The 16183-nt window shown below is 38.9% G+C and overlaps 2 protein-coding genes across 2 annotated transcripts in view; one reads left to right on the top strand and one right to left on the bottom strand.

Moving 5' to 3' along the window:
* LOC131678552 (kinesin-like protein KIF14) overlaps window positions 1–1726 on the bottom strand; it is a 61387-nt gene extending 59661 nt beyond the window's left edge. Inside the window, exon 1 of the mRNA XM_058958766.1 lies at window positions 26–1726. Within this exon, the coding sequence (XP_058814749.1) occupies window positions 26–1507 (1482 nt within the window). The 5' untranslated portion in view covers window positions 1508–1726. The remainder of the gene's footprint in view (window positions 1–25) is intronic.
* A 2354-nt stretch (window positions 1727–4080) lies between these two features.
* LOC131682349 (WW domain-binding protein 11) lies at window positions 4081–5890 on the top strand. The gene has a single exon (XM_058963752.1). The coding sequence runs from the start codon at window positions 4183–4185 to the stop codon at window positions 5647–5649; it is 1467 nt and encodes a 488-aa protein (XP_058819735.1). The 5' UTR covers window positions 4081–4182; the 3' UTR covers window positions 5650–5890.
* Window positions 5891–16183: the final 10293 nt, after the last annotated feature.

Genomic DNA, 16183 nt, shown 5'->3' with positions numbered 1-16183 from the left:
TTAAAAAAACGTTATTATCACTTACCCTTAGCAACCAGGTGAGCACTGAATCTCGGTACGGAATGTAGGTCGTCGGAATCTTCTTAGACTCCGCCAACGATGAAATCACTTTTCCCAACGTTAATAAACTTTTGTTAATGCTAACACCCTCCTTCAACCTTTCTCCACTAGCACAAGTGTGACTAACGCGCTCCGAGCCGGCCAAATCCACTAAACTAATTTTGCTTCGCTTGGTTTGATGAATATTTTTGCCTCCATCGTCCTGAGCTGTTCCCGTCTCTGACAGATTCAGCACAACCGAAAAAATCGAATGGGACCGCGAGCTTTTATCGTTCATTCCAGTGGCAGCGGTGGCTCGTTGACTGTTGCCAACGGCGAGCCAGTTTCGTAGTGCGGAATGGGAATCAACTGGATGGGTACTTAAGTCAACCACGTACGGTCCCCATATTGGATGCTCGCGAACTTTAAGCGGCGGCTTCTTAGCGCTAGAGGAAGTTACTGAGAAAACTCCTTCCGTGTGTGAAACCGCTAGCAGATCGTGAATCTTTTCGTTATAGATTTCAAAATAGCTAACTTCGACCTCTACGTGAATTTGGTCTTTGATAGCTTCGATTCGAGAGAAAAGCTCTTGGCAGAATCGGGGAATGATTCCCGCTTCAGAGTTGATTTCCAGATCATCCGAGTCCAATCCCATCATGCTATAGCTTTTACCGGAACCAGTTTGACCATATGCAAAAAGGCATGTATTATATCCCTCAAAAGCCTTATCCAACAGTGGCTGCATAAGATCGTTATATACACTACTTTGTCCGACGTAGGCAGGGTCGTCTGCATTACACGACCAAAATGCATGGTCATACTGAAAGCAATGTTCCACTCCAGCCGAGTTGTCAGCTGTATTTCCAGTATTCACTATCACGTCATTATCTTTCACTCGAACAATGTTGGCCACGGATTCGACACATTCTTTAACAGAAAGTGGACGCACTCGAACCGCCACTTTTAAATTACTAATTTCACCATTGATCCCGTCTTTATCTTTCAAAGATTTTACTGAATCGTCTAACTTGACCGAATGTCGACCGACACGCGGACTGTCTAGTGACACTTTTGAAAAACATTCTGGAGTCGTTCGAACAAATCCGTCCAAATGTGACCGTGTCTGTTTCACTCCATATTTCGGGGTTCCACTAAAATGTTTCAATGATGTTGCCGATGTGGTACCACGGAATAACGACGATGGTGTCATGCAACTGTTCAGGGCTGTTGATGATTTAGATTTGGCATTAGCAAACAAAGCTGATGGATTCTTCGGGGTCTTCATGGCCGATGATGGAGCAGAGCTCAAGCTCTCGCTGCTGGAGGCATTTAATTTACCTCTATTACTTCCGGACAACAACGAACTACTCATCGTCGATTTCGGCAGGTTTGACCGTACTGGAGTGACCAGTCTTGAAGGAGATCCAAAACGGTTGGTAATCTTTGGTGTCGTCATGCGGGAGTTCATTTTGAATTCGGTATTTCTGTTTGCACTTGCGATGTTTACAACGGATCTTTTTCTAAGTTTTCTGGAACTATTAGCGAGTCATTTTTATGAATTAATTATAATATTTCAAGATATAAAACAATAATTTCGAACCAGCACACTCGATGCACAAAAATCGTTGCAGATAAAAACTGTCAAAACAGAATCGTTTTGAAAAATTGTTTTCTCCGGTTTTCTTTCTCTTTGCGAAACGACGATAACGAGCGTTTGGCGAATGTCGTTACGAAGCGTTACGAGCAGGGAGGCCAAATGTAGTGTGAAGATATTTCGATATAGATTTTTCATTCACGAATGTAAATAAATTGAGTTATCGTTAATATGACATTATGCGACAAAAATACTACAAGATGTAGTGGTAAAAATTGATTAAAATTCGTTTTCGTTCGATTAATAATTAAAGAAAACAATACTGCAAAACATGCATTTTTATTCGAGAATCCGATATATGCCCTTCTTCTAAACTAGAATATAAAGGTAAAATTTACAGTTTCGGGCAGAATTAGGACGAACCCTAATAAAAAAATTATACGCGAACTATAACCCATATAATGCAACGATTCCACTTATTGTTTGGATGATACAATGAACAGGTCGTTATAACCTATAGGCTCTTGAATCATACGATGTTTATTAGGGAATGGCTATTATTCTCAAAATTTTCCGGTATGCGACGGTTGTATTATATAAATGAAAAATAATATTTACCTTGATCCTGTCCACTCGATCATTGCTGCACACAAACATTCGAAAATTTCGATATTTTCATGAAATTTGAAGAAGAGATACATGCACCCTTTTATTTGTAATGGGTTTCTATGCGCCCATTTGCTGAGCCCCATTAAAAATATAATGTCGAGCTCGCCCATTTACTAGGCCCTACCTAGCAAGACAGAGTCAGTTTAGCCCATTTACCGCCCCTTCGGAAAATCGTGTTCGCCGCCTCTTCGCAAACAGTGAATTCTGAAAGACGAAATCACGACTGGAAAGCAAATTGGGCGAATGCATTATTTTGATTTCTAACAACAAGAAACATATATTAATCAAATTCATATAACATATTGTTATAAGGTTTAACCACAGATGCTTTAGGAAAAACATAATGTATAACTACAATAAAAGCTACATTTAGAAAAGCATCGTACAATATTCAAACTGATTTCTCTCCATTTGAGTACATTGAGACTTAGGCCATAATGAAAAATCTGTGTCGATTTTTTTACATACGTCCAAAAATTGTTTCAAAATCGTTCAACACGGGTCCAACGATGGGCGTTTGTTGAATGGTTATTTGGACGTTGTCCAAATTGGTCCAACGAATTGGACGATTTTGAAACCAACCGTTATTAGAGGGTTTTGTAGGCAATCAAGCAAAACAAGCTGTGTTACATAGCGGCACAGAGAACAGACATATAAGCTAGAACAAACTTTCCCGAAAAACCTGTGTAAACATTTAAATGAAAATACGTTGAAAATTACCATCGCATACAGGTTCGCATGCGTGAGTCACCATTGTATCCAAGTTTGCATACAAGTCCCTTATAGGGATTGCTGGCCGATCGAAGCGCCGACCAGTGGCAAGTTGCTACTTGCTGTTGTCATTTCAAAGCGACTGTTTATTTTCTTACACAAGTTGAAAACTTTACTTGTGTGTCAGTTCTCAGTGATAGCGGTACTCCTTGAGCCCCAGCTCGACCGGAATGACATTTGCTGGGTTGGATGTTGTTGGGTCGGATCAAAACTTGTCGAAAGTAAACAATGTTCATTCTGTAACGTCAAGCTAGCGTCCAGGTGGCGAAATCGTTAGAGTTCAACGTCAAGAGACTGACCAAAAACTACAAATCTCTACAAACATATGGGGAGCGGGCCATTTGGCATAAGGTGATTTGGTATAATGAACATTTGGCATAATGGTTATTTGGCATAATGGTCATTTGGCGTAATTTTGAGAATTGATTACACTGAAGGTCATTTGGCATAACGGACATTTGGCATAACGGTCATTTGGCATAACAGACATTTGGCATAATGGACATTTGACATAACGGACATTTGCATAGTTTTGCTAACGGCCAATATCTTCACTGGACGAAAACCGGTGACCAATTAGCCGAAAACCAGTTTTCAACGAAAACCGGTTTTCAGTCAAGTGAAGAAATTGGCCGTAAGTAATCTCACTGAAAGTCATGCGACATAACATACGAATGTGTAGTTTATCAGGTTAATGACTCATATGGTTAAAGCTGCACTAAGCAATAATAATAATGTGCTGTTATCTATTACCTAATATTGATCATATTTCGAGTGAATTTTTAACATTTTATAACTGATTTTGCATTCTTTTAATTATGAGCAGTTCTTTCGAGTTTCATTCTTGAAATTTTTGTGTTCATGCTTGTAATTATGGATTCTTTGCTGTGACATACGTATAGTATATGTGTGTTCACCCTGTGGATTTTTATAGCAACAGTTTATACGATGTTAATGAAAGTTCCCTTTTCAGTTTGGAGTGTTTTGGTTCAGTTTTGACAGCTGTATACGAAATAAAATAGTGTCCATATTCAGTGTTTATACAATATTATTGGATTTTAGTTTGAAAATTCATTTATTGAATTCCTATAATACAAAATTTTATCAAAATGGGTCGACGTTCGATCAATACCACCAAGAGTGGAAAGTACATGAATCCGACGGATCAGGCCCGCAAGGAAGCACGTAAGAAGGAACTGAAGAAAAACAAAAAGCAACGGCAAATGGTCCGTGCGGCTGTTCTGAAAGGCAAAGACCCGGCCCAGCTAATCGAGGAAATGGAAAAAATAGACGAGATGGAATTTAATGTATATCAACCTTCGCCGTTGAATGAAAAAGTATTGAAAGAGAAACGGAAAAAGCTTAAAGAGACATTGGATCGGGTTATGCGACTGTACCAGGCCGATGATCCAGATTTGTGGGGTGAGTTAAAGCGGAAGGAAGTTGATTACGAAAAGCGTAGGAATAAGCGAATTCAATATTATGAGAGTGTTAGACATGCCGAGCAAGTTCAAGTTGATGATATCCCATTACCATCAGCAAATGAAACACCTACTCCTCTCTCTATTCCCCGAATTCCGATACCTCCGACGTTGCCTACAATTATTCCGCCACTGAAACCTATGCCACCTCCGGTCTTGAAGAAACCGGTGGAAAATCCTATTGAACCAATGGAACCCGTAGATGACGATGACGATATCCCTGGATGTCCACCAGGGCCACCTCCTGACATATTCATGATGCCGGAGCTTGATTTCGAGTTGGAAGAATTTCACAGTGAAACTCAGAAAAGCGTTAAATTCTTTGATGATGCCGATTCTCGCGATAACTCTGATGATTCGGATGTGGAAAAACCAAAACAACCAAGTACTGTACAACAGAAAATGCTTGCAATATCTGGTCAAAATTTGGATGAATTTATGAAGGAAATGGAAAATGTACAAAAGAAGAAGGACCAACTGGACAATCCAGCTGGGGCAATACCTATGCCTTCCAAGCCACCCCTAGCTCTACCGAATCCGGCACCACACCCATCGGATCCAACAGTAAAATATGTACCAATGCCATCGATTCCAATGCCTGGTCCCATCCAGCCTGCTCTCATGATACGCCCACCTCCACTTCGACCCGGAATGCCTGGTATGCCTGGATTACGAATGCCTCCCCGACCACCGCCAGGTATTCCGCCACGATTAGGTATCCGGATGCCGCCGGGACCTCCGGCTGGTCCTCCACCGAAGCACATCCAGCAGCAACATATGCGTAACATGCTGCACCAACAGCAGCAACACAAGGATCCAAAAAGTGCAACTATTTCGGCCAAACCACAGATCCGAAATCTTAGCGCCGATGTTACTCGTTTCGTTCCCAGTGCCTTACGGACTAAAAAGGACGAAGGTGTCAAGCGACAACATCCCAATCGGCCCGACATGGGACATCACCAACAGTCACATCCACAACAGCAGCATCAACATATGCATCCGGGTCGACCTGGTATTGGAGCTCATGATCCGAGCAAACCCAGCAAGGATGATGCTTATTTGCAGTTTATGAGAGAAATGGAGGGATTACTTTAAAGATTTTGCGAAGGTGGAATTCAAATGTTAAAATAGTGGACATAAAGCTAGTATGATTTGAATGTAAGGTAAATTTTCAGTAAATATTTGGATCGAATACGAAACTCACGGAAAATTCAGTTCATATATGACAGGCGTCATATAAAGAATTATCCTTGTATTTTTGCAAACGTTTTTTTATAAAGTGCATCAACAATGTTTTACTAGAATTTTGCAAATGGTACGTTCTAGGTATAGTTGAGTCGAGTAAACTCAAATTAACAAATAAAGTTTTGTTTTATTTCGCTTGATTAGTCTGTATTTGAAATTGAGATAAAAATATTGCACTAAGAATTAACACCAACGATATATTAAAAAAAAAACTTCTGATTGATGACTAGTTTTTGGCTGATGGGAAGGTAATGCGCTGCTTTCATAAGTAAGTCGTTTGTTTGGGTCCACTCTTAAGTGTTCTGAATATAACAAATTTTTAGGGACTCGATCTTGGACCGCCACACTTGTCCTAGTGTCCTTGTTGCTCTCGACATGCTTAACTTACTCGATTGCACGCATTCATGGAGTGCGAGGTTTGCCCGAAGTTTACCGTGTTTAGTCAGCCTTCTGACGTCTGCATGTTTGTATACTTAGTACACTGCCCGTAATCGTAAGTCAGTTCTAGATAGCGATTCTCAACCTGGGGTCCGTGAAGTAGTTGCTGGGGGCCGGCGAAAAATAATTTATTTTCCGGGTGTAACAGCAACTATGAATTTATCTCGACTCATGCAGGATGGTAAAGCTACCATAGCATTGGTTCAAGAACCGTATTTCCATAAAACAAACTTCTATTTTGGAAATTCATTGCTTACAACAAGAAAGGCATGACTAACCCACGTGAAATGCCTCGTGCTTGCAAATAAGGCTATTGACGCGTGTCTCATATCGGAGCTCACAACTCGCGATATCTGTGTTGTCACAGTTACACTGACTGTCGGAAACAATATATATATATATATATATATATATATATATATATATATATATATATATATATATATATATATATATATATATATATATATATATATATATATATATATATATATATATATATATATATATATATATATATATATATATATATATATATATATATATATATATATATATATATATATATATATATATATATATATATATATATATATATATATATATATATATATATATATATATATATATATATATATATATATATATATATATATATATATATATATATATATATATATATATATATATATATATATATATATATATATATATATATATATATATATATATATATATATATATATATATATATATATATATATATATATATATATATATATATATATATATATATATATATATATATATATATATATATATATATATATATATATATATATATATATATATATATATATATATATATATATATATATATATATATATATATATATATATATATATATATATATATATATATATATATATATATATATATATATATATATATATATATATATATATATATATATATATATATATATATATATATATATATATATATATATATATATATATATATATATATATATATATATATATATACGAGTCATCAATCTGAGAGGCTCTGAACTGATGGAGTATATAAGTAGTACAAATCTTCATATTCTGAATGTGGAAAACCGACCAACTTTTGCGAGGTCTGGGAGGGAGGAGGTGTTAGACATAACACTTTGCTCTGATAGAATTTTCCATAAGCTGGGAAATTGGCAGGTTCCAAATGAAACTGAACCGTCTCTATCCGATCATAAATATATATTTTTCGATCATTTTGATGTCACCTTCAATGTGGTAATATATTGAATCCTAAATCTACAAACTGGGACCTCTTTTTGGAAAACTTGGCAACTAAATTTCATGGATATTTTCCAACAGTTAGTCAACTGGACGACTTAGATGACGTCGTGGATACGACAAACTCATTCATGTTAGCATCATACGAAGAAGCTTGTCCACTTCGTACTGTTAAATCGACTAGGGGAACCCCTTGGTGGTGGGCTGAGCTTGAAAGAATGAAGAAAGTCATGAGAAGAGCTTGGAACCGGCGTCAGCGTGATTACTCAAGGGCTTTCAGGTCAGCTCGTAGTGCATATAAGAAATGTCTTAGATCTGCAAAGCGGGCTCGCTGGCAAAACCTATGCACTAATGTCTCTAGTCTGAACGAGGCTAGCAGATTAAATAAAATTCTCTCCAAATCGAATGATTTTCAGATGAACTCCTTAAAAACCAGAGATGGTGTTTATGTGACGGACGAAAAAGATGTTCTTAATTGTCTCTTCGACAAACACTTTCCAGGTTGTATCGATCCGGAGCTGAACAATGTTCACAGATCTCATTCTGGTGATTCGGACTCGTGGGCGTTAGCACGCACATTGGTTTCCACTGAATCGGTCAAGTGGGCAGTTGACAGCTTTGCTCCATATCACCCGGAAAAGATAGAATACTTCCCGTGCTACTGCTACTTCGGGCAGTGCAGACAAACAATTGGAAAGACCTGGGGTATCAAACCTAAATACATCTATTGGATTTACACGACGTCCAATACTGCCATACGGATGCCTTGTGTGGTGGCAGAGGGGAGAGGTGTTGACCGTCCAGTCAAAACTAAACCATTTGCAAAGAGTGGCGCTCATGGCGTTGACTGGTGCTTTCACGACTGCCGCTCTTGAGGCACTTATAAATATCAAACCATTACACATACACCTCAAACAAGAAGCACTAGGTTCACTTCAAATCAGGGGCTGTTACGCCTAATCCGGGACGTCTAGTCACTTTAACTCACCCCAGGTTCGGGAGCTGTCACGTTCCTTAGGCCAGGCGTCGAGGCGTTCCATACTTCGGTTTCTCGTGAAAACGCATGATCCATCTGGTGGGATGATTCTTCATATTCGTTATATGCTCCTACCTTTTCTCACTCAGCAACCCGCTCTTCAACACGCTTACACGCATTAGTGCTCGAGGTACTCGATCTAGACAGCAGCTCATTTTTTCTCAAATTACGCTCCAGAAACGCAATTTTCCTGTGTTCCGCCTTCAGCACAAGGTCATGCGAAATCCGCAATTCGGCTAGTTTCTGTTCAGCTACAATCCTGTCTCGTTCAGTAGAAGCACGCTGTTCCGCCTCCTTCTTTTTCTCCTCTAGATCTAAGAGCTTGATTTGGTTGTCAGTTATGCTGCTTCGCGATGATCGATTTTCATTTGACTTCAATCCAGATTTCGTATCTCTTTCCGATACGTCAGAAACAACAGATTCATTCATCTTCCTTAAATCAAATTGGCTTCTGGTTCAAATGAATTATTTCTCCAGAATGAAAGGTCAAACTTTTCAGATTCGCCTCCTGTGATTTGTTAATTTTGTTATTTACATAGAAATCTGGAGCACCTGCGGTACCCGAGCAACATTAGTTGCTTGCACTGTTGACAACAAATGTGTCCCGCTGTGATCGCAAAGCCCTGGGTGGTGGTGTGCTTATCTCTGTTTAACATGTTATAAAAGCCCGAGTGATCAACGACGACCGGTGGGTCAAATATGGCTAGCAGTGAATCTTACCTAGGCTAACTGGGACTATCCAGCTCTAAAAGAGATTGCACAATTCGAACTGACTACAAAGCAAAGTACTCGGTAGCTGATAGAAAGTGTGGCAATACGAACGGTGTGGGATCAGTACGAGGTTGTTGACGATATCTTGTAACACTAGTGACATATTATAACGATGTTAACCACGATGGAAAAGGCGTGTTGCGATTGGACTTTCTATGCTTTACGTAGTCGCCTACAGAAGCTCGCGACTTGCTCTATACAAATCGCTAATGCTCTCTGTTCTCTGTAGGGCCATGAAGCGTGGTTGTTGAAGGAGGCACCGTTTGTTCGGTGTGATTGAGAGAAGAAGTCTGTACCCAATATTCGACGGCACAATGAAAATTGAATAATGGTGCAAACGCATGAACTACGAGCTGTACCATATGTGTAAACATTACGCTGCACGGAAGATCACAGTGGGCTGGAAATGTTGCGGCGCGAATAGAATTTTCTTCGGTTTGCGAAGTCAGCTAAAACTCCGCAATCTACAGACGAGCACAAAACTAGCCCCGTAAAATTCGTTGATATTCTCTATGGCACTGTATGACGGCGTGACATTGATATTAAAAGTGGCAGACTCGGTGGGTTTTAGATATTTCTGCGCTCAGTGCTCGGTACAGTGCAAATCATAGAAGGACGCAGGCGTATGAATCACGAGTCCAGGTATATAGAGAATCCCGTAGAACAGCGGTTCTCAACCGCTTAAGTAGCATGGAACCCTTCAAAATGACCCTGGGTTACGTTAAAAATTCTTGAAATACCACTATACTGCCGTTCTACGCCCAATTGTCCCATGTTGCAAAACTGGCAATTGAGAAAAACGCGATTGAAGATGAAAATTGTATTAGCCATCTGGAGGGATACGGTGTAACAAATAAAGCTTTATTGTCCAACATTACGTTCATGGCAATCGTTTTCAATATAATCAGCCCAGTTTTTTATTATAGAGATTCAATTAACGTTAGTTTTTAAGAAAAATGTTAAGTGGGACTGTTATGCCGAGAAATCGAGCGGAAACCGGAAAGTTCTACGCATATCAGTCCCATAACGATCTATGTAAATGATGCCTCATTTTTTTTACAAAAGTGTATGTCGTGAGTTTTTCTGTTACTCGGGAGATTTGTTGCTTCATCAAAATTGGAAATAGGGTAAAGTACCTATTTTTACTCTATTTAGAAGGGTACCTCACAAGATTATTAATTACTCTGCCTACACTCGATGGAGTGCATTAATTTGGCATTCACAACCTTGCTTCGTTCTTAAGAACTAATCTAATAACACAAATGGCCTAAAAACGATGAAATGCTAGTGTTTGATCTCAACTAAAGTTCCAATCGAGTGCTCCAATTGTCGCCCTACCATTTGATCCAATTTGTTGAACAAAGATAGCAAACGCTGCACTAACCAACGGCTTCAAATGGGTAGCGTAATAATAGAAACATTGCGAAAATAGGCTCATTATCCTAGATGCGTTCGCCATGTTATGCAAGCGACGATAGTAATGAAGAGCTTTACAGGATTGTTCTCACTACTGTGATTAATATTGCCACTGCCATCTCTTTTTTAATGATCCTGTATTTTTCCATCAATTTTTTCAGTGCCCGACATCTAGCGTAATGAACTTCTTAACTAAACGCTACGTAGTTATTTTTTTATTGCGCACTTTTTTGGGATTTTTGTTAGTGGGACAATTATGCGTAGAATATCAACAATGGGACAAACAGACTTGGTATTTTTTCACGAAGTCTTCGAACAAACTTTATGAATTGGATGTGTTTTCTGAAAATATACATCAAAAAGGACTGTTTGATTAAAAAAAGTGAAAATGACCAAAAAGCAACATGGGACAATTATGCGTAGAACGGCAGTGTACGTTTATGCAGGAGATTAATTTGTGCTATTCTAACCATTGTTGATTAGAGAACTGTACATTTCATTTTCAACACAAATTACACAACAACTAGAGGACACCAAGCAAGTTGGGATGTTAACGCATAAAGCGAGCCATATCAGGTTTAAATGGGACACGATCATTTGATTCCCACGATTTGCGAAGAAAATAATGGTCTACTGTGTCAGAGATTCGCATAACACATTATGGGCAAAACCTAAAATGCTCCGTGCGCGACTGGCATATTTAGACCCTCCAGTCATCAAGTCCTCGGCACGGAACTACACCTTGACCTAGGGTCTCCTACTTTCAGTCGCCTCCTACGACATGGGAGCAGGACCCCAGTGGCTCAATTCTTGGCCGGATATCGCACGGCCTCTGGGCAGGTTCATCTGTACACATCGAAATTTGATAATCGAAACTCAACAAAAGTTCACCGAACTACCTGTCGTGAATTTTAGAAGTTCGGTGCGAGCCCTCCATAAAAATGGCTTCCTTTCGTGGCAAATGTGATCAAGTGTCTGAAGCACGATCTAAAATTGCTCGCTCATCGATCCGTACATATTGACCAGCCTTCCACACATACATGGGTACGTCACTACCGATTCAAGCTTCGGGCGCTTGCAGTTGTTCCCACTCATTCGTGTTCTCTCGCTCGATCAACTGCGATGCAGCACCCGTAGGTACGAAATTGGTTGGACTACAGATTCGAAGCATGCTGCGGACATCTTCGTGCTCGTTCGCTTTATTTTATTCTTGTTACCAACACCTACCTACCTATATAACCAGGTAGAAAAGTGAGCGACAAAATATTCGGCATATAGGGAAACCATTAATACAGAAACTTTGAACGTATTAGTTTCTATTCGCTTATCCATTCACTTCTTCGTATGGTCAGTTAACAGAGAGATTTATTCAATAATTATATAGCCAGAGGACAAATACAAACACAGAAGAGATACGCAATGCCGATATTCACCAAGCATGAAATTTAATAAAATCTCACGAACACTTATCGTTTTTTGGGTACGACTAATATATCTAGGCTTATTCCCCACATTCTTCCCCTTCTCTACTCCTAACGAAAATAACGTGTATGATTTTATCATTGAATCGAATGTTTTTAATGATGTTGTAATAGAGTAGTGATCACGCTACTAATCTGCTAAATTGTTCAAGCATAATCTGTGTGCATGTTAACAGGCCTCACCATCGGTAATTGATTTTCTAATAGTACCAGTAAAATTATGACGATACTCATTCTAATTCAACAGAGTAAACATAGTTTTACGGAAATGCAGCACAGAGTTAATGAATAAAGTCGCGCTGTTTCATTTGATATGAAAACATTCGATAGAAATTCAAAAATAATGTTGAGATTCGGAAGAATTTTCTAATTCTGAGATTAAGTTGAATGTTTCATATTCACTTGACTTGATCCACCGTTTTTCCCAGTCGTAGATTTTTTCTTCAATAAAAATTGTTTTTGATTACAAAAAAAAATCACATTTAATTGGGTTTTTATTAATTTGAAAATTTCCCTTCCGTTTCATCAGATGAAATTAAAAACAGTTGTATGGTCGAATTCATTGTTAGCTAGCGAAACAAAATTAAAAAATAATAATTTCATGAGCATTGCTTGATAGTTGTACTCATTTCGGAGCATGACAAGAATTCGAAGTCGTTCTTTTTCATCAAAACTTTTTAATCGCCCTTTCGTCAAATAGCATTAAAATATCCAAACCATCTCTCCATCGGTGAGCGTTTGGATTCGTGCTATTCAGAAAGTAAATCTCGTTTTATTAGATTTCCAATTCAATTCCACAATTGTCATTCCAAATATTAGTATTATTTATCTTTTGAACTAAACCGCCCTTACGTTAGTAAGCATTTGAATTCGTTTTATCTTTCTGAATTTTCTCTTGTCCTATCATCGACAAGCATTAGAACTCGTATTTTACAATTAAAGTTTTCTATCAAGGAGCATTAAAATCACTACACCAACGTTTCTAAACCGCCCATCTTATGGCATGCTTTGAACTCATTTTATTTATTTTTTCAATTCAGCTTCTCTATTGCCCTTCCGTCGACAAGCATTAGAATTTGTCATATTTTTCATTTAAACTCCACACCCTTTTGTCTAGAGGCCTTTCAAAACATTAAACCGGCCTTCCATTGACAAGTGTTTAGATTCGTTTGATTTTTGCAAGTAAACTTCTTTATTTCCTCTCCGTAGAAAAAATTCTATATTGTTAAATTGCCGGCAAACCAGTGAATTTACTTTTATTCATTTCCGTCTATTTCATTTCAAAGAAACAAATCTATCAAACAAATCATTTTGAATTCGTCATTTTTTATAACTCAAAGTCGTCGTTATGTGTTTTACATCATTTTCAAATTCAAAGAAAAAAAGCGCTTCCGTCAACAAATATTTTTTGTCAGTTCAAAGCAAGCGCAGGCTATTTTTTTTAAATTCCAAGCTTTGCCGCTCTTCCGTCGGCAAGCGTTTATTTTTTAATTCCATAGCTTCCAAGTTTTTTTATGCTAAACCGCCCTTCCGTCGGCAAGCGATACTTTTAAATAATTCTTAGCATTACCGCCCTTCCGTCGGCAAGCGTTTTATTCCAAGCTTAACCGCCCTTCCGTCGGCAAGCATTTATTTTTTTAATTCATAGCTTTACTGCCCTTCCGTCAGCAAGCGTTTTTAATTCATTTTCAATTCCAAGCTTAACCGCCCTTCCGTCGGCAAGCATTTTTTTTTTATTCCAAGCTTAACCGCCCTTCCGTCGGCAAGCGTTTATATTTCTTTTTCAATTTCAAGCTTAACCGCCCTTCCGTCGGTAAGCGTTCACTTTAAACTATAACATTTATCTTCACTATTTTCGCATTCAAAACAGTTTAGCCTTTCTTCAAATCACACCATAACCGCACAATTTGTTTGTGATATAAAAAGATTTTCTTACCTCATGAGAGCGTTTTCTGCGCCATTGTCGTGAATTTTAGAAGTTCGGTGCGAGCCCTCCATAAAAATGGCTTCCTTTCGTGGCAAATGTGATCAAGTGTCTGAAGCACGATCTAAAATTGCTCGCTCATCGATCCGTACATATTGACCAGCCTTCCACACATACATGGGTACGTCACTACCGATTCAAGCTTCGGGCGCTTGCAGTTGTTCCCACTCATTCGTGTTCTCTCGCTCGATCAACTGCGATGCAGCACCCGTAGGTACGAAATTGGTTGGACTACAGATTCGAAGCATGCTGCGGACATCTTCGTGCTCGTTCGCTTTATTTTATTCTTGTTACCAACACCTACCTACCTATATAACCAGGTAGAAAAGTGAGCGACAAAATATTCGGCATATAGGGAAACCATTAATACAGAAACTTTGAACGTATTAGTTTCTATTCGCTTATCCATTCACTTCTTCGTATGGTCAGTTAACAGAGAGATTTATTCAATAATTATATAGCCAGAGGACAAATACAAACACAGAAGAGATACGCAATGCCGATATTCACCAAGCATGAAATTTAATAAAATCTCACGAACACTTATCGTTTTTTGGGTACGACTAATATATCTAGGCTTATTCCCCACACTACCATCAGCCGAGAGTCTCAGCAAACCCCCAGCCAATAAAAATTCGGCAAAATTAAGCGGATCGTCGGTGAAAAAACTTCGGTGCGTAGAGTGAACGTTCCGCTGCGTAATGCAGCATACTGGGGAGTTCGCCCAACTCTTCCCAGGCTCCGTTTGGCATTGAGAATATTTTAAACCCCCTCAACAATTTTACCCATAGCACGGGTCGCATGACACTATGGAATTGGGGTTCCCTGTTTGGTGGATTTTTACCACTGGAACAGTGTAATTCTTAGCCGGTTGAAACAACCACTACCGACACTACACGGCTTATCTAGGCTGTTTGGAGAAAGAAGCTGACATTGAAGGACAACTTCCATAGATGGCCGAACAGCCATGATAGTAAATAAAAGTTTGCCTTGTAGTACCTGGCCAAAAGGTGTGATGGAAAAGGTCTATCGTGGTCCGGACGGGAAGGTTAGAACATTGTTGGTCAGAACGATGAGGTCAACTGTCGTATCCTTTGGGCTCCATATTGAATTTTTCTCCTTTTTACATCTTCCGCAGCGACCTGTCAGTAAGTGTTTTAGTGATTCCAGGGTTAGAGAATGTTGCCAACACTGCAAGCAACTTATTTTGCTCGGGAACCGTAGGTGCTCCAGGTTTCTATGGAAATAATAAAATAACAAATCACAGGAGGCGAATCTTAAAAGTTTGACCTTTGTTTCATTCTGGAGAAATAATTCATTTGAACCAGAAGTCAATTTGTTTTAACGAAGTTGAATATTTATAATTTCATAAAAAGTAGCAGTTCCCAACAAACAACGGAAGCTGAACAAGCCGTTATTGCGAGGGAAGAAGCTGCACAATAACTGTTCAAGCCAAAATCCAGCTAAATTGTTTATTGGGTTAGTATTTTTGCAACTCAGTTTTCGTTGAGAAATAATTCACACTTTTTACACCGGTACGTGTATGTACTGATCGGGAATCTTTTCAGTTTCCCGCAGGAGACCACGGTCCCGCTGTTTGCTAACAGGAAGTAACCTACATTTTGGTCCTTCTTCCTCAGGTGAGCACTCTCCCGCTGTTTGCTAGCAGGAAGTAACCTACAACATCAAATTCCGAACCAAACACCTGGCGAGACAGAATACGGTTATCGAGCCACGTCTAGGTTAAGGCGATGAAGTCGGCTCAGATTTGTAGTGTTTGGTGTGTTGGGAGACCCTTTCGCCCATCACAGGATCGGGACAACTAATGATCGCTTGCGGCTTGACATCTCGACTATGGTGAGGAATCGAGGGCTTCCATCATACCAGAATGCGTTGAACCCTGATGGTGCGATGCAAACAGCAGGAACGGAACGGTAGTAGCTTACGACGAGAGTTAGATAA

Source organism: Topomyia yanbarensis, chromosome 2 (genome assembly GCF_030247195.1).
Source record: "Topomyia yanbarensis strain Yona2022 chromosome 2, ASM3024719v1, whole genome shotgun sequence".
NCBI classification, from domain to species: domain Eukaryota; kingdom Metazoa; phylum Arthropoda; class Insecta; order Diptera; family Culicidae; genus Topomyia; species Topomyia yanbarensis.
This window is presented reverse-complemented; position numbering and strand designations above follow the sequence as displayed.

Coding starts and splice junctions, on each gene's coding strand:
- LOC131682349 (XM_058963752.1), top strand. CDS start 4,183: ATGGGTCGACGTTCGATCAATACCACCAAGAGTGGAAAGTACATGAAT.